Below are 24,248 nucleotides of genomic sequence, written 5' to 3'. Positions count from 1 at the left end.
ATAAACCCCCAAACGCAAGCAAATGCGTTCTCGTACAAGCGAAAGCTTGCATCTGGGGACTTCCAAGGACCGGACCCGAGACGCCCTTTTTTTAAGGTAAAGAACCAGGTTGCGGTCATCTTGTTGACGAGGAGGAAGCGGAGGGCCTCCCCCTCTCCCTCCCTCCCTGCTTATCCCATCCGCTTCAAATCCATTTCTTGCTCAGCGACCGCACTATTCTTGGTCTCCAATTCGGGCCTTTCTTCATCCCAGCCATGAAAAAGAGAGTAAGATTGTTGCTTGTTCTTTTTCAGTTTTTATTTTTTTAATTTCAAGATCTTCTCTTGTTCTAGAAGTACTACCTCTATAAATAATCTTAACCGCCGTGAAACTAGTTTCCTGTTAATTTGGCTGTAGTACTTTCAAACAAAGATTTGGGGGCTCCGATCAATTGGTGATCTCCCCTCATACGAATCTCCCTCTCTCTCTCTCTCTCTCTCACTGAATCTCCACTTTGTTTTTTTCGGGCGGCGCAGAGCGGCATCGCCGGACACGCATTCCATGAGCTTCTGCAGCAGCTGGGCGATGACCCCAACCCTCTCGAATTCCAGCTCCCGAACTGGTTAAAGAAGCAGAAATCCATGCCCTACACCTTCATAAGGCGCAGCATCCTTCCCTACATATAAATATTTGCTTCTTTTTTTTTTTGCCTTGCCCTGGTTCTTTGTTCCTTCTTACCCTAAAAAAACTGCTGTTGTTCGTTTTGTTGGTTTCAGATTCCGAATCCCATTATTTTCTGTACTTCCATGTGCCTGCAGGGCATGTGTGCTTAGCTGATTCATCCAGCTTCTGCGCCACACACTGACATGCACCACACGCACAAACTTGCATCTGCAAAACCATGACAATAACAATCGAGCATTGCCCCAGCTATTTGGGGCTGGCTTCATGGTTCCAGTTCGCCAAACTTGAATTTTGACCCATTTTGTAGTTTGAAAAGTACTTTTACGACTTGTTTGTCAGCCTAGCATCAATTATCTACTTTCTTGATGTGGGCGCCTTTGTGGTGTTGCACACTTACAGTAGTCATTATTTCTTGGTGAACTGGAATATGTATTTGTTGCTTCTCTTGACTCTGCAAAGATGTGTATCTCACCAAAAAGATAAAAAGGAGGGCTGAGGATGATGGCATCTTCTGCTCCTGCAGTCCTTCTTCCGGAGCATCGGCTGTCTGCGACAAAGATTGCCTATGTGGGTACGTGGCTTCTTGGTAGATCGTAAATTAACATAGATGCAATGCAAGTGCCTTATTTGAAGTTGCATGGTTGAACGCTTGTTTTCCATTGCTTGATCATGGGTGCTGCCTTTCTTGGTCATGCCGAGATTTCTTTTAAGGATTGGTGATTATTGGTATTTCTGGAGCATCATATGATGAAGAATCTTGTATTTTTGGGTGCTCAAGGGACTGTGTCTATGTCTTGGAGCCTCAATATCCAACCTACATTCATTGCTTTTTCTTGACTTTTTGAAATTGAGGCTTTCTTTTTGCAGAATGCTTTTGTCTTGCTGCTCCCAAAGCTGTAACTGTGGAGACTTGTGTGTTAACAAACCATTTCAATATCGACCTGTAAAGAAAATGAAATTAATTAAGGTATGAACTTGAGCAAATAACATTCCTCTCAACCTTTTATCTTCATTTTTTTTCCTTTTCAAATCCTGCTTATGCTCGTGGTGGAAGCCGGGTGAACTTTTTTGTATCCTTTCCTCGTTTATTATCAGTGAAAATTTGCTCTTAAAAGTGTCGTCTTGTTACTCAAACGAGTAATCATCCTTTTTCCTGATATATAAAACTTCATGATTGTTATTGTTGTTATCATGACTTAATAAATCATTGCTAGCATGAGTACTGTCAGCACATTATCAGAATGTTGCAATAAATCACATGGTGATATATAACAAGCATGTAGTTAAAAAATATGAATCTTATTTTTATTTTTAGTTGTTGTACCAGACCTTGTTAGGTAAACCTAATGATAATTTGGCCTTTATTTTTTGATAGATTTGTGCAAAAACTGGCATTTCTTTGTTGAGTTCCGGTGCATGCGACTTGCCTGTTCAGTTGTCTTTGAAGAAGAATCAGATGGGGTTTCCCATCTATCTCAAAAAATGACTTTTCTGAGAAGAACCGGATGGGATTTCCCATCTATCTCAAAAAAGCTTGCCTGTTCTATTCCCATATTGATATGTATATTTCTTTTCTTCCTTCTAAGGCCAAGTTTTATATCTGTACCCGTTATTTTTCTCTCAATGCAAGCTATATCTTGTAGATAGGAATGTGGATGAAGCATAGTAGCAGATGGACATATAAGAGGAGAAGTTTTGTGATTGAATCAGTAGGTGAAGGTGATTATTTTTCAGCATTAGTACATGATACTTTTGAACCTTGATATGATCAAACTTGTTTTAAAAAAGAATGATGGTGGTTACTGGTTAGAGAGTGTAAGAACGTGAAGTAGGTTACACGAATGTCCAATGTGCTGCCCTATTTTTTGTTTTAATTTTCATTTTATTTTAGCCTGTACGTAATTTTGGTATTATTGAACTGGTGCACTGTTTCTGTATATGCTCCACATAGTTTGGAAAGCTCTACTTAGAGGGCGTGAGAGCGTGAGTCCTATAAAACTGTAAATGTTTTGGTTAGTTCTCTTACAAGTATTGCATGAATTCCACATGCTTCTCAAGTTTCACTCTCTATGCCAAGTCTTCTGCAATGGAAAGCATGTGGTAGTAGAAGAAATGTAGTATGTTTGGAAAATTATTCTTGATGGCAAGCTGGATGGTAAGCAGTTCATATAATTTAATTTTTTTGAGAATTTAGTGCCAGTGATAAACTCTTATTCCTATTGTAAGGCCACATGCTTGTTGTTGCAGTCGTAAATGCTGCTATGCGCTTTCTTGGTTGCTTGTTTTTGACAGAATACCCAACTGAAAGAAATCTCCTCTTTCTTAATATGAGAAAATAATATTTTTATCGTTTGATAGGAAGATATAAAAAATGGCTTGCAATCATTTTCTTAATCTTAGTATAGCATTAACAGATTGCAAGCGTACTTTTTGTTTATGTTAATACAATCCATTTTTTATAGACAGAGAAATGTGGAGCGGGGCTAGTTACAGATGAAGATATAAGACAAGGAGATTTTGTGATTGAATACGTGGGTGAAGGTGACTATTTTAAACCAGTATTTTTCCTGAAATTGTTTAGCATGCAAATCATGTAATACCTTACATATGATTTTAAATTATATATTGTACTCTCTTTTTTCTTAAAAAAATCAGTTATTGATGACAAAACCTGTGAGGAACGGCTGTGGAAAATGAAACACTGTGGCGAGACCAATTTTTATCTATGCGAGATTAATCGAGACATGGTTATTGATGCCACATACAAAGGAAACAAGTCTAGATTTATAAATCATAGCTGTCAGCCCAATACCGAGATGCAGAAATGGTTATCCCCTATCCTCTTTAGCACATGTACTCATTCTTAGTGATAATTATGTCTTATATGATCTATTTTACAGGACAATTGACGGTGAAACTCGAATTGGTATATTTGCCACGCGTGACATAAGTAAGGGAGAGGAACTGACTTATGATTATCAGTATGTGCACCTTGCCAGGGTTTCTTGAAGAATTTTTTTTGTTTACTACATGCTTGTTCATCCCTCTCATGTTTCCCAATAATCTAATTTGTCCAACATGATCTGCAGATTTGTGCAATTTGGAGCAGATCAAGATTGCTATTGTGGTGCTATAGGTTGTAGGCAGAAACTGGGCAGCAAGCCTAGCAAGCTTAAGTTATCTTCTTCAGATACTGCTTTACAATTAGTTCTTTGTGAGATGGCAGCCTCATCTCCCACTGTGAAGGCTCTTCTTTATGGAAAAGATGTAAGTTATAATGTGTTCATTCTAAGAGATGCATGAGGATCAGTGTATCGCTTTTTCCTTGCTTGTTGCATTTGGCCTTATCTAATAGTGAATTTTGTGTGAACTTAGTTGACTTGAGACCCTTTGATATGATATTACATAACTAAGGACGGTTTCTGAGAATGATTTAAACTCAAATTAAAATAATTATCAAAACATAGACCATAACCTTGACCACCACAATGACTAGACCTTATTGCCTTACCTGATTTATATTGGTTGGATGGGTCAACATATGGGTCATCAAAGCTCAAGAATGGGCAACTTGCTCTCAACCTAATGCTGTATACTCAAGCGAGAAGCCACCCATGAAACCTGGAATGCCAATCACCTGGAATGATGGCTATATTATTGCTTGTGCAATTGAAGCTTTTGCAACAGGACATCACTTGAAGTTGGAGCATGGTAGAAATGTTGCTATAATGTTCCTCATACTAAGAGATGCATGAGGATCATTGTATCAGTTTTCGTTGCTTTTAGGTTGCCTTTAGCCTTAACTAAAGTGAATTTTGTACGAACTCGGATGAGACCCTTTAATGTGATATTACACAATTAAGTATGCCTTCTGTAAATAATTGAAAATTGAATCACATAATTACCAGAGTTTAGGCTATCGTCGACCATCACAATGTCTAGGCCGTACTCTCTTATCTGATCTATGTTGGTTGGATTGAGGATCCAACATAGAAGTCATCAAAGCTTAAAAATCGACAAATTGCTTTAAACCTAAGGTTGATCTGCAATGCAGTGTGTACTCAAGAGAGAAGCTAGGAAGATTACTATATTATTGCTTGTGCATCCAAGCTTTTGCAGCAGGGCATCAAGCCATCAATGCATAGTAGAAATTTTGTAGCTTAGGAAACAACAAACCTCTCTCTATCCCCGGGCAAATCTCCGTTCTAACCAATGAACAAAAGCATGCATACAATGCTCATGCTGGTTGCTGTTTAGCACTTGCGAAGCTATGTCAGTCATATGTCCAACCACATGCAAGGGCTTGTGAAAATTAAAATGGGTTCATGCTAGTGTATCAATCTGGGTTGGCATGCCCCAGCACTGGCCAATATGGACTGCTATGGGGCTATGCAATGATATGAGTATGCATACTCCTGTCCTGTAGTTTGTCGCCCGAAGTGTACTTTCAGTCTTGAAGATAATTTGATTTTAGTAGTTTCCTCTTAAATCTGATGAAAAACTTTACTAATTTTTGAACTGTTCTTTTGGTAGGGTTTACCAAATGGAAGATCTGATATAGGTAAGATACGCACCATTCAAGATTATAACCACCATGCTATTTAGATGAATGTGGTTTCTTATCTAAAGGCTCATGGTTTTGAGATTGAAAAGGTTGTGTCAATGATTGTTGATTTTCCCATGATTTATTATTTATAGAAAATCACTGTTTTTGTCAAGCAGGAAGTTCATATCTTTCTGTTCCTTACAAAAAAAAGAGCAGCTTCCAAAATTGTATCGGGGAACTTGTGCGAATATGGTCCCCTCTGTATAAAAGGTAGTGGAGAATCTCTTTCTTTACTCTCTTCATATATTTCAGACATTACTACTTGCTGTTTTAGAAGGTGGAAATTTTAGCTACATTTTACCTAGTCATATTCATTACATATTATTGTTCAGAGAAATATCATCATAAATAATTCTGAGCATCATTTATGGATGAATTTACTTAAATTATAGAACAAGTCTGTGTTTAGCGTTTGTTTGTTTAAGCAACTTCAAATTGCATCAAGTGCACAGATGATAGTTAACACACTTTGATTGATACTGCCTTTCACTTGAAGCGTGACATCAAAATTTTTCAGCACAGTATTATATATTCTTTCTTGTTGCAAACATGAAAATCAATCTATGGATGTTAGGTGCTGAAGGTCACTTCCTGGAACTTGTTTGCTATATGCTTAGTAGGTAAAAAAGAGTCATTAATTAGTTTACTTGTGTTTTCAATGCATAGCTGAATTGGAGCTACATGCCTTTTCTGCATGAATGGTACTTGTACGCATGAGCATGCAGGTGTCTGCGCAGGAATTATCATTAGATATCAACTCTTTTCCCAGCTAATGGATGTTGAGCACCTTCATAAAATTGACAATTAATACTCTAATGTTCAACTATGTGTATAACATGCCATGACATTGACATTTTTCGCCATGCTGAAGTAACTCGAATAAGTTGGTTCACAATCATGTCAAGTTGTCAATTAGTGGGTTGACATTTCACACATGAACTTAGGGCACTTTCTAACGCCTTGACTATTACAGTTATTGTATAGTATCTACTTGAGTTGCACCCATGTCATAAGTCAAGCATGCTGTTTTTTTTCTAAAAAAAGGAAAATCACGCTTACATGCTTACATTTTATTTTTTTAAAAATGACAATATTATTCAGTAATGAAGTGCTTTGCATTTCTTCCCTCTTTAACAATGTGGCTTTCCATTTCATCCTCTCTAACAATCTTGGGTTAGCTTTTGAGTCTCTTACTGTTTGTTTGCATCGAGGCCTACATACTTTGTCAATGGAACTATTCCTGCATCTTACCCTATGACAATCCAGTTTCGTAGTTGTTCCCCTCCTTTTCATCTAGTGTTTTTTAGATCTTTCACCCCTTTTTTTCGAACTTTCAGCAGAAATCTAAGGCCTTTTTTGCCAAGTCCTCTTCTACAGTGTTAAACATGCCATTTAATGTGGTTTTGCATTACTTTTTTTTCTTTTATTGATGCTACGCCTAATGCTTCCGATTATGTGCCATTCTCAAGTCTATCCTCCATTGTTCTATCATCTTTGAAACATTGATTTAATTTATACAGGACTGTACCCATTAGATTTATTAGCCTAACTATTATCTCTTCAAGAATGGCCAACGTGTCATGAGTACTCACTCTCATCCTCATTTTTCCAACCTTGATGTCTTCATTTATTTCTCCATTATGATGTAATAGGTCGGATGCATACTAATTCTTGGTCCTCTTTTCCATTATTGTTCATTTTTTCTTTATTTTCATTTTTTGGTAATAAAATGCTGGTCTATGTACTCTATTCAGTTCTACAAAGTTCTGGATATGTCAACAATATCTGTCCTCTTTAATCCCAATGTAGCATTTGATCTTGTTTTGTCAATCCAGATTATATTATTGACAAAAAAATGCAGCATTATATTGCTATATGATTGACAGCCAGTTCATTATGACAAATTTAAAGAGACATGAGCTTAGGTTTCAAAATTTGGTGTCCACCCACTGTCAGCAACCTTTCTGCAATTGCCTCTCGGACTTGATATTGCTTCCTTATACCTTTCTTTGATATTCTAATCGTGCCGTACAATGCACCTGTTCATTATGGCCACCATTTTTAATATGCTTTGTTTTGTCATGCACTTTGCATGCTGATAAATATCATGTACAAGTTTCTTTCTTTTTCTCTAACTCTTTTCAACTACCAAAAAAGACCATAGCAATAAGCAGTGGTAGATCCAGGAATTTCTTCTTCTTCTTTTTTTTCTTTTTTTTCTTTTTTTTTTTTGGTTGGGGGGGGGGGTCATAAAAAGTTAAAGAAATAAGGGACTAGCTGAAGGTCCACCTTTGCATTGGTATTGCTAGAATTGCTTCTCAAACTCGTTATTTCTCCCTCACTCTTTTCCTTCATTTTCTCTTGTTTCCCTTTAGTATTTATTCCTTCTTAAATTTTCATCCTTTTACGTATGCTTTCTTTTGTCATTTATCCTAGTCACATAAAGAAACTTCGTGTGAATTTTGGCACTATTTTGAAGGCTTTGTTTGCTTGCAGAGGAAGTGAAGGGGGCAAATAATCACTGGGAGAAAAAAAAAGAAGAAAGACCCATGTGGATTTTATTTGATTTTAAGGAAAATGTTGTAGAGATAATTTTATTGTTTGGTTGGGCAGGGGGTGGTTTTGCTTGGGCTAGTTTATTTGGTATCTTATCCAAAAGAAACAAGCTTTCGGTTTTCTTTCCCGAAGTCTCTTCCTTTTGGTCAGGGAAAATTTTGCAGCAGGTAGAGAACACTAGGAAATTTAACTTTGTTTGACTGCAACTTTATGTTTAGTCCTTTACACAGTTAGCATTCTACTTTTAGTCCTGTTCCCACTTAGGCCTGCTTTTACACACTTGCACACGAACCAGAGGTCAAACATTAAATAGCTGTTGACATCAAGGACTGACCATAAAGTTTTTGGTTAACAAGGACTAAATGTAAAATGACAGTCAGTCCAGAAAGCAACCTAATTTCACAAAAATTTTCTATTAAAAATTTTCTTTTCGGATTTCCTGTTCGTTGCCAAACATTGGGATAGTTAGCTACAAATATCCACCTTTTCTGACAGGTGTGGTGGGATATATGTTTGTCATCCAGAATCATGGTGAGCACCACTTGCACATCTAAGGCCGTTGCCTTGCTTCTGTTGTCACCCAAATATTTATGGTATTTTCAATCACCATCCCTTTGGATTGCTTCTACTGTTAGACTGATTCATCAAGGAGGTATCAAATGCATCAGTGTCGAGTATATGGCTTTTGCTTGAGCCACAGCATTGTCTGGGTGTGGTCAAAATTGATGAGTAATGTCAAAGGCTTGCCCAATGATCCCTTTTGACAGAGACTTAGTCTGGGTGATGATCATTTGATAGTTGGTATACCTCCGACACCAGGCCTTCATGGATATCACCTAAACATTATACATCTATGGTATTGGTCATGGTATCAATAGAGCTTTAACAAATCTTGTACTCATTGTTCAGTATCTATACATGGTTATGTTCTATCGCTTATTGAGCAGTACGTTAATGTGCTTATGCTTGCTCGCTGCTAAAGATGTGATCATCTTTGCTCAATATATGAAGCTCAAGCATCAAATGTTGCAGGTACTATGGGGGAGTTATACTTGAATTCAACTGTTGCTCCAAAAAACACACGGTAAAAGTCACTTTTCTGTATTGGAACATAAATTCATATATAACTATCAAGACATATCTGAAATATTTTGAAGTACTAGGATAGACTGACTTATCTTTTTCTCTTCGGCAGATCATTACAGAGGATGAGCAGATTGAAGTTCTTGACATGTCAAAGGAGGATTGGGATCTTTTATGATCTTTCAACGTTATCTTGATAGTATTTTGTCGAAGTGGTTTATATGGGAACCTTGTCAAGTGCAAAACAGAAGTCATCAATTTGGCCTTAATATGCTATGTATGAATGATGTAGAAGTCCTTTTCACATCATTAGCTGTGATACCTGGATCTTCAGAAATCCTCGGAATACCCTGTCAAAAGAGCAGCTTTTAGGAAGTGTTTGGATCACGATCAGTGTTGTTGTAAGCATAACAGTCCTGTGCGTTTTAGCATGAGACAGCAATTACCCCGATGCCAAACTCTTTGAAGTTTCTGTGTTCTCTGGTAATGCAGTTTTTAATTCAGCAATACAGCTTCATTTGTAAAGCTGAACAATTTGAAAAATTATCCCTAAGCATTTTGTACAGCAGTCAAAATGTCAGAGCTTTAGATTTGAATTGAAACAGTCAAAATGACATTCATCTGAAAGCAGCGCTGCACCCCCATAACAGGTTGTTGTGTTATAGATGTGCTGTAGATGTAATATGGTTTTGGTTATTCTATTGCTACACTATAGCTTTAAATAAGTATAATTACAATATTTATATTACAGCTATAATATATTTGTTTTCATGAACGGCGAGAGGGTTGCCACCCATTCATTAAAATAGAGTTTGTATGGTAGAAAAAAAAGGGTATACAGAAAAGCAGGAAGAGACCGGGGAAGCAGACTGCAGATTTAGCTGACGGGCGGGACAGCATATATTCCCCAAGAGTGGAACTCCACAGGGCTTTGGTGATGCAGAGAATCGGCCGCTCCATGAAGTGGGAGTAGATGGAGCCCAGCGCTACTTCCCCTACCAGCCTTTGTTGAGGAAAATTTGGTCAGGGCTCGTTTGGTTCGCGAGAAAAAAAAAAAAAAAAAAGGGAAAGTGTGGTCAACAGAAAAGTAATGAGATGCCTTTTATTTAGTTGGAGTTTTCAAAGGAGAGAGACGGAAAAGTGATATTTCTATGGAAATATGATTTTCACATTTCATGAGAAAGTTTTTCACATGAGAAACATGAAAAAGTTACTTTTCCATGAGACGGAAATCACTCTATTTTTATTTTTTTTTTCAAAAAGATCCTTCAGCATTAAAAAGCATTAAAGAGGTATTAAGACCTAATTTTTATTAAGGACATAATATGAATTATACATAACTTTCTCAGGAAAGTGGATGGTCAACCAAACATAAGCACTTTGGAAATTTGTCACTTTTCCATTATCAACCAAACATGCCAAAAGTAATTTCCTAGGCATCTTCTTCCTAGAAATCTGTTTCTCAAAAATTATATTTCTAGGAGGAAAAATGCTTCCCGCAAACCAAATGAGCCCTAAGATATTCCAAAGTGTTATACTTACCAGTTTGTCCTGTTGTGCGCTTAATCAAGATCCAACTCTTCCATCTCCAGTGTTCGTAAAGCAAGCTAGCTCCTTGCCTCTCAAAGCAGTCTCCAGGGACTGCGATTTTTTCTTAGCAAAGGGATCAGAAACAGATGATGGCCGGCAAGTATGGGGAGAAGATATCGGTCAACCCGAAGACCGTGGCCTCGGCCTCAGCTGGCAGCCAAGATGCACATTGGGTGATTGGCTTCTTTTGATGATGATGATGATGAACACGCTTAACTCCGATTTTAGAACTGTCTCAAAAGCTAGAGATTCAGAATGGACTGAAACGAGATCTTTCCGTAGCTCGATTTAAACCTGGGCTAACTTAAAGGTGCGACATGAAGACATTGATAGCAATATGGGGGAAGTTCCTATCAAGCAACAACGATTCTGCTTGACCTACAAAAGCATGCATATGTTGTCCAACTCTGTCCCTAATGGTTGGATACACTAAGCAAGCCCCCAAAGCTAATGGTCTCCAACTCTGTCCTAGGCCTCCTTCTAGTCCGACTTCCCTAATGTTATGTGGTAGCATGTCAGGCTCAGCTAAAGCCGCTCACACACAGCATAATGACTTCTCCTGACAAGCGAGAACAAGTCCTATCCGAATTGTCAGCCGATCATGCATGATTTTTCGATAGGGGCGTAAATACGCAAGAGATTAGGAAATCATTCTTGAATCAAAGGGTTTATCTTTGTCTATTTTGATTTGAGTCGAATTCATAACCTTAAACCCCCTTCATTGATGACAATGATGATGAGTTGCACTCTTAACCCTCCCATTGACATGAATGGATTAGATGCTGATTGCCAAAAAAAAATGACTGACTTAAAAAAAAAAAATCAACAAGAAAAATGATAAGAGATGGATGATTGCATCAGAGGGTTAACGTAAAATTTTCCAATTTCTTTTTTGTTCTTTTTGTTCCAAGAAGGGGTTGGACTGTAGATGACAATAATTCCCATCTTTGATAAATTTTTGGTACAATATGGCAATAACTTCCTTGACCAATGAAATGTTAATTTGTCTGTGCACTGCCAAAACAAGACTTAGAAGGAAGAAATAAATGAACATTTTAATCCCATCATCCACATGGAGTGTTACGGGACAGGTGTAATGCAGACATTAGCATTAAGGAGATAACTATTGGATCAATCGTTTCATCTCATAAACCACTAAAATGTTACTTTCTAAGTGCAATGCATATCAATGGTTCAGAAGAAACTATTTCACTGAATTTTGTTAGTTTATGCACAGCATATGCATGCCGCTATGCTGCAAGAATTAGATTATACTGCAATGAAGTAGGCCTGAGAGACATTTAAGCAGCACTTTGGCTAGTGCAGCTGTACATTTAGAAGTTTCAAAGGCAAGACCAAAAGAGCATGTAACATTTGTGGAAAGCTGGAAATGCTCCAAGATCCTGATTGACAAGGAAATCATCAACAGCTCAAAGTTCTGCAAACTCTAGCATCGAAGCTAATACACCTGCTCAATTGAAAATGTTGACTCCTATCCAAAAAAATAAAAAAGAAATGTTGACATGAGGACTACTCTAAATTACAGCTAATTACTTCATTACATCCAAACCCCAAGCTTACCACTATTTGTCCAGAGTACTTCATATGCAACATGTTTAAAAAAAAAAAAAACAAAGCATCCCAATGCAAGAGACTCCCGCCATTATGTCGTTTAAAAAACCTTGCTTTAGAATGCGAGGTCATGATAGAGTAACCTCCCTATTATGCCAAGGCTAGTTCTCTACTTCATATGTAACATGCGATATGTCAACTTGCATCACTGGTCAAATTAATGGAATGTCAAAAGAGAGACTTATTAATGATTAGATCAAACAAATCCTGATTAACCTGTTGAAACAGTGTGGTCACCAGCCAGTTGTTTGAACAACAATAAACAAGTAATTTAAACAAGATAAAGCAGAAGAAAGAAAAATTCCAAAATCTGAAATTCATTTCAGCAAAGATGATGTCACAAATACGATATAACCAGTTGGGAATACCCAAAATGTATTACCATATTATATCTTAAGATTTAAGATAACAAGGCAGCTAGAAGATATTGCAATACAAATGTCATCACCCCTCTACCACCCACCAAACTTGCATATTAAGGAGTGAAATGTAATCATAATGGCAGTTCCCCACTGTCTGCAATTACAACTTTGCTTTTGGGTGTTCCATTCTGCCGCCCTTCCGCTTCAACTTTGTACACCACATCCATTCCTGAAAGCACCTTACCGAAAACAACATGTTTGCCATCCAACCTGCACAGAAGGGAAACTTTAACACCCATTAGCCAGAAAAATTATTATAAAACAAATGGAGTACAACCAACAATTACCAGCTTGTTGTTACGGTTGTGATAAAAAATTGTGATCCATTAGTATCAGGGCCAGCATTTGCCATTGACATAAGTCCTACACCAATAAGCAAGCATCAAGGTTTATGTTCAACCATTCCTTGACAGAGCCCAAGGATACAATCAGTTACTAATTAAAGTAATGAAGTGGTTGATCAGATATGCTTACCTGGTCCTGTGTGCTTGAGTTTGAAGTTTTCATCAGCAAATTTTGTACCATAGATAGATTCCCCACCCCTTCCATCACCAAGTGTAAAGTCGCCTCCCTGGATCATAAAGCTGGGTATAATTCTGTGGAATGTGCTCCCCTTGTAGTGAAGAGGTTTCCCACTTTTACCACTACCTTTCTCGCCTACGAACAAAAGCACATCAAAAGTTTAGAGGATGAGTATCGTTATGAACCAAACCGGTCCAAACCAGGCCGGAACTGTTCGGAACCGGTGTGAACCGGCTAGTTCGCACCAGTTAGGACTAGTTCGGGTTCGGGCCAACTCAGTCTCTTCTTTTTTATGTGTTGAGTTAGGAAGGTATGAGAACCTTCCTAACTCTTCGGTTGAAGTGTTCTTCAGCCAACCCAGCCCCCCAAAGCCAAAAATGCGATGATTCAAGGAGGATCCAATATCAAGAAACATCAAATTATACTTAAAATCATTGAAAAAGTTGGAAAAAATTGATTTCCAATAAATCAAACCTCAAAAAACATCGAAAATTTTTTTTGGTGTGCCCGTTCCCAACCGGCATGCTACAGTGCCGGTCACCAACCATTACAGGTTCCGGTACCGATTTGACGATCCTTGATTTGGAGGCATATTGCTTTGTCATCAAGCGGTCGCAAAATTGATACTTTATAATAACTAAAAAAAATGGATATTCTACTTCAAAGTTTGGAGTATTAACCAGTTGAAATGTGCTATAATGTCTCAGTTAGTGCAGATAATAACAGTTTAGATTAATTTGGAGGCCCTGCATTTAGCCGCCTGATAAAATCTCTGGATGATGCCTTCGTGCCAAAATGCACAGTTGAATAAAAGAATATGGCAAACAATTTGTATTATCAGAGATTTGCTGATTTATCCAAGGTTTAGCCAAGTCGATAAATGACGTGCCGATATGGACTGCTATAGAATGTGTCAGGAGTAAATGCATCTTAACTACATGTAATTGGACAATGGAAAAAACACCCAGATACGATCACAACCATCCATGCTTCTCTCAGATGCATCACACTTTCCGAAAACTAAATCATATAACCTCCCTCCTGTCAGCCATGGCTAACAGGAGCATTTTAGTCACTCAAGAACTAGAGGTGGATACCCTGAACAAACAAAATATGGTATTTGGCTGGTTATAAAAATTGGCTTATTGCTTATCAACTTGTCTCTCTTCCTTCCTTCTATCTTCTGTCATCAGGCATTAATTTTAACAAATACTTGCTCCCTTGATTGAGAGCAGGCCTTAGCTCAATGGTAAATTTGCTCTAATATGACCTCGGTGTCATGGGTCCGTAATATGGAAACGGCCTCTCTGCATGCGAAGGTAAAGCTGCGTACATTTGACTCTCCTCAGACCCCACATTGGTTAGAGCATTGTGCATTGGGATGCCCTATATTTGCTCTCTTGATTCTGTATAAAGGAATTGCTTGGGTCCTTTTTTTTTACAAAGTTTGACACAATTGTGTGCTTAAGGCAATCTAGGCTTCCATCTAATACACCAAAATCCAGGCCAAAAGTCTTAGATGGTTTCATAATAGTGAATGTTTAGGAGACTCTGGGCAGTAGAAGGCAGCTTGGGGCTGTCTAGCACCCAAATGCTACTTAGATAGCCAGAGGTCAACGCAGTCCAAACAATCACACATTTAAAACCCAATAAATACAAGATGAAATCTAGAAAAATGGTTATAACAAAAAAATTAACATATCAAATAAGTTGTAGCAAGTAAACAGGAAGCAATAACTTGGCAACATCCAATATTACTATGTCAATTAGAATGAACATCCATACTCAAACATTAAGACAGCCACCAGGACAGAAAAGAAAGCCACATTTTATCATATTGCTGGTCCTAGCCTAGAGTTAATTATATAAATCATTTTTCAGAAAAATCTGCAGAGATTTTGGTTGAGTCACATCTCAAAACAAATTCTGCATATTGAAGAGAGAAATGAAGTTGAGATGACGCCTAAAACACCACAACCTGCCTATGGAATCGTATTGGGCCCTAAATCAACTAATCTGTAAAATGTTCCTAAAGTCACCAAGGCAGCCATCTTTTAGCATATTAGTTGTGGTAACCTAAAGTTAATTGTATAAGCACCTTTCTTTTCTCTAATACTGTAAATATTTAGTTTTGGTCATATCCGACACTTGATTCTGCATATAGAAGTAACACTCATAGATTACCAAATTGTTGTGGGTTCTTTTGAAAAAATATAGACCTATCCAAAGCCAGAAAAAGAAATTGGATAAAATTAATTCCTGCCAATCTAACACATATGAGGCTACATAGGCACATATTCACCAACATAAGGGCAATCATCTCAATTCCTTCACCGCCAATTCTAATGAGGAAACCAGGATGTTACCAGGCAGGACTTCACAAATGTTGAATTTCTGAAAAAATAAGTCTTCCACCCCAATTTATCATGTTTTACCTTCATCCATGGCCATGATTTAAGGTGGAGTGGGTCAATGCAGGGAAGTGTTCACAATGAAAGAGAAACCTCGAGTTTCATAAGGAGAAGATGTACACAAGGCAAGGATATTTTCTAGATCTGACTTTCACCCTCTTTATCTATTGTAATCTTATTGCCGGATCAATGCTCAAGAAGTCAGGTTGAATTTGGATTAAATAGGTTGTTAGGCTCCTATGCCTATTACATGTTCTATATGTTCTCCGGATACACAGCATTTATCACAAAAGTCCAACCTCATGTATTACGGTCAAAGAACTCAATAGGAGATAGAAGACAACTTTAGATGGAAATCGTTGAATCTTAGGGGCCGTTTGGCTCTTCACAACTAGAAATGTATTGTAAAAAAATAACATGTAACTCGACATGCTGCAATTAGAGTTACATCTGGCTAAAATTACATTGTTTGGATGGATGCTATTTCAGTTATTGCAACTGCAACCATTTCGTTCGGAAACATGCAATTAAAAAATTGTAAATTTAAATGAAATGCTATTTTATTTTATTTCTGATCTTTTAAGAAAGAGAGGGTTTTTATATTCAGAGAAAAGGGAACAACAAGATCGCGCTCCAATATTTCTGAATAATAGACCACTTTCAAGACCATTAATCATCCTAAAAATTAATTATTATTTAAATTCTTGAAATCTATTAGTTAAATAACATAACAAAAATAGCTGGTCCTTTTATGAAAGTGTTATTTATCTTTTTCTGGAAAAGTTATTAATCTTTTCAACAAAGGGATGCCCATTCCTAAATAGGTGTTTCATGCCATACTTTCCTCCCGAAAACTTAAAAAGGAAAAAAAAAGAGAAGAAAAAGCCTTACAGAAGGCCCTCGGTTTGTTCCATCTCTAGAATGTTCTCTCTACCATTCCCCTAAGCACCCTCGGTCATCCGAGAACTCTAGCTGCCAAGGTGTTAGCCTATGCCAAGAAAAATCCCTGTCAAACCTCCTCCCTGCCTCTGGCATTGTCCAGCTATTCTCAAAGTTCGGTGACAACTCCCACTAGCATGGCCTCCTCAAATCCATGGTCACCCTCCTCCCCACCGATCGCGAAGTCGCAAGTTTTGCATTCAGCAATAATTCAGTTAGGTTGAAATTTTTGAAATTCGAAAAAAATCAGAAAATTCAGAAAAATTCGGAAAGAGTTTGGAAAATTAAAAATAATAGTAAAAAACTAAAAATTTAAACATAATTTAGATATGAAAAATGATAGACATACATATTAAATTTATATACTTTCATGTTGTATCATTCCCAAGTCTATAGAAAAACTTAAATTATTATATCCCAACCTAGTCAAAAAATATCAAACAATAAGGAATTAGGATATTCAAATTCAAGCAAGTAAAGTGAGTTTGTACTCACTTCTGATTGACAATGCTGACGAAATTTCTGAATGTGTAAAAGAAGGCATGCATTAAAAGAAAAAGAAACTGAAGAAAGAAAGACAAGAAGCCCCTAGAGAAACAAGTTCTTAGTCTTTGTTGATTTTTTTTGGCATCGTATGAAATAGGACACTATACGTGCGACCCACAAATTTTTTTTAAAGACTCTTTAATGGTATAAAATGCTTCCATGTGCCATATGCGCACCGTATACCTTTCTGCTTCCTAATGGATAGAGAAATCAGAGCTTTGCGAAGTCCGAGGGCTCTAGAGTTCCAAGGGCAATGAGGATGCTTCCAGCAACCATGCATTGTCATCCAAGCTGAGTACACAACACATGGAGAAGGGTGATTCGGGTATTTCCTTGCAAAAATCCCATGGTTCGACTTTGGAAGTTAGGCTGTTAGCCTAAGGGTAAGGAAGTTATTTCATCACCTACCAAGGTTAATCCTTCAGAGAGGAATGATGGAGCCAATCCTTTAGTCATGCTGTTAAACCTGCAGAGAATGCTCCCTAGGCTCATGTGGTCAAAGGTGGGTCTACAGTTTCTCAAATCCCAAGCTTAAGTTCTGGTGCTCTGTTTGAAAAACTTGAGGCTGCTACTACTGATCGTATAGTATTTGATCCTGCTTTGCTTCAAAAAATCACTTGGACATCTTTTTGGGTAGACCTACGCATCTAGATGATCTAAGGTCACTAGTCCGACCACCAAGTTAACCAGGAGAATTGGGTTTATATTAAAAACATTAAAAACTTAAAATATAAAAATATAGATACAATGTAAGAAAAATATGCACAACTATTAATGAATAATTTACTGCAAGCTACATTACTCTTTAATTACATCATAAATATAAAATAGTTATTCATGACTCATTACATTCTACGTTACTCTCTAATTACATTCCATATTCTACCTTTCCAAAAAAATTAAACTTTATAAAAAGATTATGAAGCCTCTAAATAAATGAAGATGTATTTAGTACTTATCTACTCAGCTTCTTGTTCTAACTAATGTATTAAAAAGCAGATGACGGGAACATAAGCCAGGGGGGTTTCAAGGCAGATAGATGGTGCCATGCATGCAAGCGGACTGCGAAAACATATCAATATTTTTTTTTTTATGAGGATCATAAAATCAATATTTTACATCAACTTCATGCAAAATATAATTAAAAAATATCAAGGGAAAAGCAACCCAACATCATCCATCTGCCGCTATAACAACATGTCAATATCCATATAATATGAAGGTCCATGATCTAATGATATACTATCATATAACATCAACCATAAAATAGAGATATCCATATTCACATAGCATCAACATAGAAAAAAATACTACCAAACAAATGCACACCTTCAGTCTAGAGAAAAAAGTCAGATGCAAACTGATGATGGACAATCTCATTGATCAATTGACATCTGCCAATTCCAAGAGGTCTGCTCCTTAAGCATTAGAAGTAGAGGTGTCTGAGTTTTATACCCAAACTCCATAGAGTATACAACAAGGTCATAAGTAGACACTCTGGTGGGTCTTCGCTTGTAGCATGGCAGTCACAATAGCAGGTTTTCCTCAACATATCATGTGCCGTATATCTATGTGCTATATGGCGCCAAAATGAAGCTTAACATAATAGTTTCGTGCCAAAACTGCAATATCAACCTTTTTTAAAACGCTCACTACATGAGGATCGATGTGGGCTTTCGATTATACACTAAGTAGATCTTAGGTATTCATACAACACCAATGAACCCAAATAATATCTTCCAGCTAGCCTTTTTGGATGAGATCTTGGGTTTATCATAACGGACCCAACTCATGGTCCGTATAGACTAGGGGATACTGCAGCCCATTGGCACTGACCACAAGCTGATCATAGTGTTTGTGATTGGATATATGGTATTTATAATTAGATTGGAATGATTTTGGACTCTTAGCCTGGCGAAGACGTCAAGGCTTAAACAGAGAAAGTACGTGATGATCCGTGCGGCCGTGTATTTAGTCCCACATTGGTTATACACTGAGTAGATCTTGGGTACTTATACAAGGCCAAGGAACCAAAATGTTATCTTTCGGCTAGTTTTTTTTGTGAGGTCCTAGGTTGTTACCACATTATGGCAATTGTTTCAATCAATTAATTGCTCTTTTCCTAGAGGCTCGATGTTTTGCTAAGACCTAACATCACAATGTAACCAAAAGGGTAGTCATTTCCATGAGGAGAGAGAGGGAAGATGGGAATAAGAGGAAGGTCAATAGAACCAAAGCAAAGAAAAAGTGACAGAGCGCCCTTTTTCCCCACAAGTGGAGTGGCTGCTAAGCATTGTGGTTGGTTGCAGCCACAGGGGAGATCAGGAGGGGCGAGAGAGTTCCCCTCTCTAAAGGGGGGGCCACCGAACACTATGACTAGCCATAGCCACAAGGGAATATGGTAAGGAGAGAGAGATAGAGAGCCTTTTAATTTACAAGGAAGTGCCTGCTAGGCACTATGGCCAACTGCAATCACAAAAGAGGTTAAGAGGGAGAGAGGGGGGATGGAGGCAAGATGGCATGGAGAGGGGTGAGAGGGAGAGAGGAGAGAGAGGGAGAAAGAGAGAGGACGAGAAAAGGAGAGGAGCTTGCAACCTTACCAAACCATTAGAGGGGAAGATAGACAAAGGAAAGAGAAGGGGGAGGAAAGATTAAAGAAAATGACCTCATCCATTCTTCAAAGAGGTCGTCATCAGATCACCTTGGCCTAGCATTGTCACTTGCTACTAGCATTGTCGTCAAATGCCGCTTAGTGAAGATAGGGATTGGACCACTATAGGAGAGAAGGGTAGCCTTTATGGGGCTTAATTTTTTTTTATTATGTTAAGAGAATAAAATGCCCTCTATTTTTTAAACCAGAACATCTGAAAGTGAGCGTATTTTTTAGGTTTTGATCAAGAATAACGAACTGGTCGATTCATTGATTTTTCCCAAAACCCTCTATTTTTAAACCAGAACATCCGAAAGTGAGCGTATTTTTTAGGTTTTGGTCAAGAATAACGAACTGGTCGATTCACTGATTTTGCCCAAACCCTAGCCAAGTCAGGAATTTTTACTTGAGTTTTCTACATCCCTCGTCTTTCAAGAAAACCATATAGAGGGGGGGAATTTGATTCATCGAGTTTCCAGTCGAACTAGCTTTAATAACTATATCATTTTTTATCCATAACTAGTTGATGAAGTCTCAGTAGAATTTCTATTACATCATATTTGGTTGACAGGACAAAAAAAACTTTATCTTGATTATAAGTTGGGGTACTCTGAAAAGTTACTTAGTTCCTACTTAAGTTCTGGGACTGAACCTAATAAAAAAAGGTTATTGCTGGCAAGCATATTTTTAGAACTAAGAAAAAGTTTTCCACACTACTATTACTATGGTGGCAACTTGATAGTCATCTCAATTTGGGTTTTATCATGGCAAGATTTTCTATATGAATCTATGTTGAAAAGACAATAAATTTTACTCATAAATTGGGGCCCAAGTTGAAACTTGTTAATGGTAAAAGCCCTGCAAACCCTCACATCCTACTCCTATGTCACTACCACCATATAGATGAATCAGAAAGCACTATGAAGCAAATGTCATCACCTTTTGAGTCCCAACATTTTTTTGACCAATTGAGGAGCGCTTGAATTTACAATATTCTCAAGCAAAATCCTAATTAAAACTAGTATGAAACAGATATATCACTTCACCAACTGTTAAGATGGATCTCAACATTATTTGCTTGATCTGATGAAACTCATGCATCATCATGTAGAAAATGTAGAACATATTAAGGTCTTAAGGCAACAATTCCAAGTAATTATTTTCTGGAAACAAGTTATCAAAATTCATTCATCCTATAAAATCATAAGTGAAATAATTTTTCATTACCCATTACATGCAAATGATATTAAATTGATGAATTGAAAGAACTTTTTCTGATCCTTTCACCAGTACTTGTTTTCAAAACATGCTGGCTACAATTTTCCATATTTCCACCAAAACCTTGGATGACATAAGCTTACAATTCTTTTAGCAACAGATGCAAGGCAGGGGATGAAAAGGAAAATCGTTATAACTAACATAACATCAGAATATGGAACTACATAGAATTCAATCTAGCAGTAAGCATACCTGAAACAAGTTGGTCACATGAACAACATAAGCATACCTGTGCAAAGGGCTCGAAAATTCTCTGTAGAAACAACAAAAATAAAATTTAGAAAAAAAGTTTAGATGGAAACCACTTAATTTCAAGAGCAGAATTATTGATGCTATGGCAAAGGTGAAATTGTAGAAACCACAACCGAAGGGAGACAAGTGGAACAAATATTGCAAACACTATGAATAAGTTGATGTGCGTATACCTGCTGTCTTAGGCACAGTCTTCCCAAATAGGCCCATCACAATTCGACCTGTTTGCAACCATACACTCACTCAAAATTAGTACACTCAGCAACAAATTCCCACTTTCGACTGCCAAAATCTTTAAATTGACATATCAATGAAGCAGAAGTTAAGCAAATACACTTCTTTGCAATTGCTATTGAAAGGATCTTGTAAATAAATATCCTAGATGCATTTACAAAACATCAGATGTGGAAGCCGGAAGTATGCTTTCCTATTAGACCACTAATTATATTATGCACATTTGTGCATCATAGAAACATACAAGTACAAAGCTAAATAAACCTCATGATTCAATCACACAATCAAACCATCTAATATGCATTCCAATACAAATTTCCTTATAGAACAATTTGGGAAAAAATCACAACATATTATGATTTAACTATATACTCAAATGTGTCCTGAAAGAAAGGAAGTTAGAAGGAAACAAAACTTCTGTTTTAATAATGAAAATACCGCTAGATTTCTGAAGGAATGAATGATAACAAGCATACCTGCAGGTTTCCCTCCAATCTCAATGTCAAAGTAAACCTTGTGCGTTACTTCCTTCAGATTCTCCTTGGATGCTTTAGCCTAAGACAAATATGCAGCACCTTTAAGCCTTTATAATGATGCTAACTACATTTTTCCCTATTGTAAAAAACACTCAATTTACCTCTACCATACATACGTGCATGAGGATTTTAACCATCTACAAATATAATAGAAATTAAAAAGAACGATGATATGCAACTGAAAAAAGGTAGCTTATTTTTTTCCATTCACTTAGTTGTCTGGCTTGACAATACCGATGGATACTGGAATAACTGAGAGCAAGACGAGATATTCATCGTTGACAAACCATTTCACAGGCAATGATTATTGGATCATGGATCCAACATGCAGCATGGAATATGCAAGGCTGATCGATCGATCAATCGATCGATCTCAAGAGGAAGTCAGTGACTGACAGCGATTAAAACGTGATAGGATGGAAAACTTAACTGAAATTATTGGATCTGAGGAAAAAGGCAGAGATTGATGTATGCACATGCCAATGAAAGAGAAAAAGAGAATTCATGAAAAAGGAAAAAAGCAATGCAACCGAAATTAATAAAAGAAAAATCTTGAAGAGAATTCATGAATCTATCTGACTCGATCATCAGTCCATCAGGACAACTAAATCAAAACAAATAAACTGAGAAGCGATGGATGTGTCTGTTGTTGTATGTACATAGATAAGAACCTGGATCAGTGCGAGGGCGCTCACGAAGAGCACCAGCCATAGCAGCAGCGAAGTCGTCGAGACCATCTGTTTCCTAGCCGCCATCCTTTCCCTTTGGGTGCTGCGCTCCCTCTTCCCTCTTTCGCCTGCGATTCGATCGAGTGATCCACGGCGACGAAAGCTTATTTTAGCCCTAGCTTTAGAACGTGCTATGCACGTGACTTGAATATTTTTTCAGTGATTTAACCTAAGTGTAATGGAGGTGACCTAGCTCATAGAGCTTGGCTTGAAATCAATTTTGATTTGAAAATTGAGATCAAGCAATAGCTTGTTTATTAGTTGATAGAGCCTAATTTTAATCCAAGCCAAGTGGTTTGATGACATTTAATCTAGTTGAAATTAATTTAAGCTTGTCTTGAGCTTGAATTTATCCTTGTTTAAGCTTACTTCAATAATTGATTATATGCTAATTGAATAAAATCAATTACTAAACTAGATTAAGTTACATTTAGTATAACTTTTATAGAGTTATATCTTTTTTTAATTGGATAACGAAGATCCTACATCAATGATCTAAGCCGTTGGATGAGATTTAAAGATCCCTCTAAACTACTTGCATAGTTGCATATTCAAAATAATATGATTTGGAGAACTCTGGCCTATGCATTGAATGATAAAAATGAGATAGTTTAAACAACACTAAACAATATATACTTTTTGATCCCTTGATATATATATATAGGCCAGAAGTCTCCAAATCACATGATTTTGGCGGATAAACAATTTAGAAATAGTAAATTAAATCCAACAGCTTTGATCATCAATTTAGGACTCTCATCATCCAATTAAGAAAAAGGTGCAACTCTACATGAGTTATACCATATCCTAACCCATATTATAATATATCTTATCAATATTATGTCACATTGAACCGTATCTACTCAAACCAAATTGTTTTAGAGCCTAGCTTGAAATTAGGGTCAAGCTTTACTCAAATATATTAGAATCAAGCTTAATTTAAGCATGGCTCGTGCCAAGCTCAAGTTGCTGGCAACCCCAATCAATTATAAAGTTGGGATCAGGACTCATTATTTGAGGTTATTTGCCTAGCCCCTAGATGGATTGTCATTTTACATTAAATCTTTGTTTATTAATTTTTTTCCCATTTTTCTGACTTTGATGGATATTGTATGTATAATATCTTGCTCATATATAAGCGTGTGCATGAATTGAAGGAAACAGTCTAGCCTTTTTTTTTCCGCTTGAGACATCTCCTTTGTGAAGTTTGTTTCTCAAGCCAGCCACATAAATATCTAGGTTTACTCCAGCCCAATACTGCACCATAAGGCTAATGCAAGACGACAAATTACCCCATCGCGGTTTAAGAACTTGTGAAAGATTTGACGCAGAAGACTTTGTTGGAGGACCAAGTAGGTTAATAATCTTTAAGGACATTGGGACAAATCTGTCAAAGCTGCCAAGCAAGATCTCTGAGTTCTATAATGGTTTTAATAGGGAGTTTAGGAGCTAAGAGAGAGCAAATCTGGGTTCAAGCAGTGGCTTTCTATGAGAAATAAAACTTTTTCTCCTTGCCATTAGAGTAGTCAAAAAGTTGTGAAAAATAATACAAAGAGGGTGGTGGCCAAGCAAAATATCCTTCCAAAAGCAGATCAATGGT

General features: G+C 37.2%; 2 protein-coding genes across 3 annotated transcripts; one reads left to right on the top strand and one right to left on the bottom strand.

Annotated features, from left to right (window-relative positions):
• The first annotated feature begins 51 nt into the window (after nucleotides 1-51).
• On the top strand, nucleotides 52-9,535 carry LOC103712988 (histone-lysine N-methyltransferase ASHH3). Its single transcript, XM_008799721.4, has 12 exons — nucleotides 52-266; nucleotides 516-645; nucleotides 1,123-1,234; nucleotides 1,531-1,630; nucleotides 3,126-3,204; nucleotides 3,319-3,490; nucleotides 3,564-3,644; nucleotides 3,753-3,930; nucleotides 5,197-5,224; nucleotides 5,386-5,479; nucleotides 8,858-8,909; nucleotides 9,021-9,535. The coding sequence occupies exons 1-12, from the start codon at nucleotides 255-257 to the stop codon at nucleotides 9,084-9,086; spliced, it is 1,104 nt and encodes a 367-aa protein (XP_008797943.1). The 5' UTR covers nucleotides 52-254; the 3' UTR covers nucleotides 9,087-9,535.
• A 2,896-nt stretch (nucleotides 9,536-12,431) lies between these two features.
• LOC103712987 (peptidyl-prolyl cis-trans isomerase CYP20-1) lies at nucleotides 12,432-22,793 on the bottom strand. 2 transcript variants are annotated; one of them, XM_008799720.4, is made up of 7 exons: nucleotides 22,592-22,793; nucleotides 21,861-21,939; nucleotides 21,324-21,371; nucleotides 21,128-21,151; nucleotides 13,027-13,209; nucleotides 12,840-12,915; nucleotides 12,432-12,762 (listed from the first exon to the last, which is right to left on the bottom strand). In XM_008799720.4, exons 1-7 carry the CDS (start codon nucleotides 22,673-22,675, stop codon nucleotides 12,624-12,626), a joined length of 633 nt encoding a protein of 210 aa, XP_008797942.2. In that variant the 5' UTR covers nucleotides 22,676-22,793; the 3' UTR covers nucleotides 12,432-12,623. The 2 variants fall into 2 exon arrangements, with proteins under 2 accessions (XP_008797942.2, XP_026662700.2); XM_026806899.2 differs by having other exon boundaries at nucleotides 22,580-22,743.
• Between the last annotated feature and the right edge of the window lie 1,455 nt (nucleotides 22,794-24,248).

Source organism: Phoenix dactylifera, chromosome 5, assembly GCF_009389715.1.
Source record: "Phoenix dactylifera cultivar Barhee BC4 chromosome 5, palm_55x_up_171113_PBpolish2nd_filt_p, whole genome shotgun sequence".
Taxonomy (NCBI): domain Eukaryota; kingdom Viridiplantae; phylum Streptophyta; class Magnoliopsida; order Arecales; family Arecaceae; genus Phoenix; species Phoenix dactylifera.
Note: the sequence above shows the minus strand (reverse complement) of the source record. Positions and strands in the feature narration are given on the sequence as shown.

Bases quoted from the DNA above. Each gene is read 5' to 3' on its own strand.
- LOC103712987 (XM_026806899.2), bottom strand. From the start codon at position 22,675: ATGGCGGCTAGGAAACAGATGGTCTCGACGACTTCGCTGCTGCTATGG. The intron at 21,372-21,860 runs GTATGCTTGTTA...GGTTGCAAACAG, and splicing joins GATTGGAGGGAAACCTGCAG to GTCGAATTGTGATGGGCCTA. The intron at 12,763-12,839 runs GTAATTGTTGGT...CCTTCTGTGCAG, and splicing joins ACAACCGTAACAACAAGCTG to GTTGGATGGCAAACATGTTG.
- LOC103712988 (XM_008799721.4), top strand. The intron at 3,205-3,318 runs GTGACTATTTTA...TAAAAAAATCAG, and splicing joins GATTGAATACGTGGGTGAAG to TTATTGATGACAAAACCTGT. The intron at 5,225-5,385 runs GTAAGATACGCA...TTTGTCAAGCAG, and splicing joins AAATGGAAGATCTGATATAG to GAAGTTCATATCTTTCTGTT.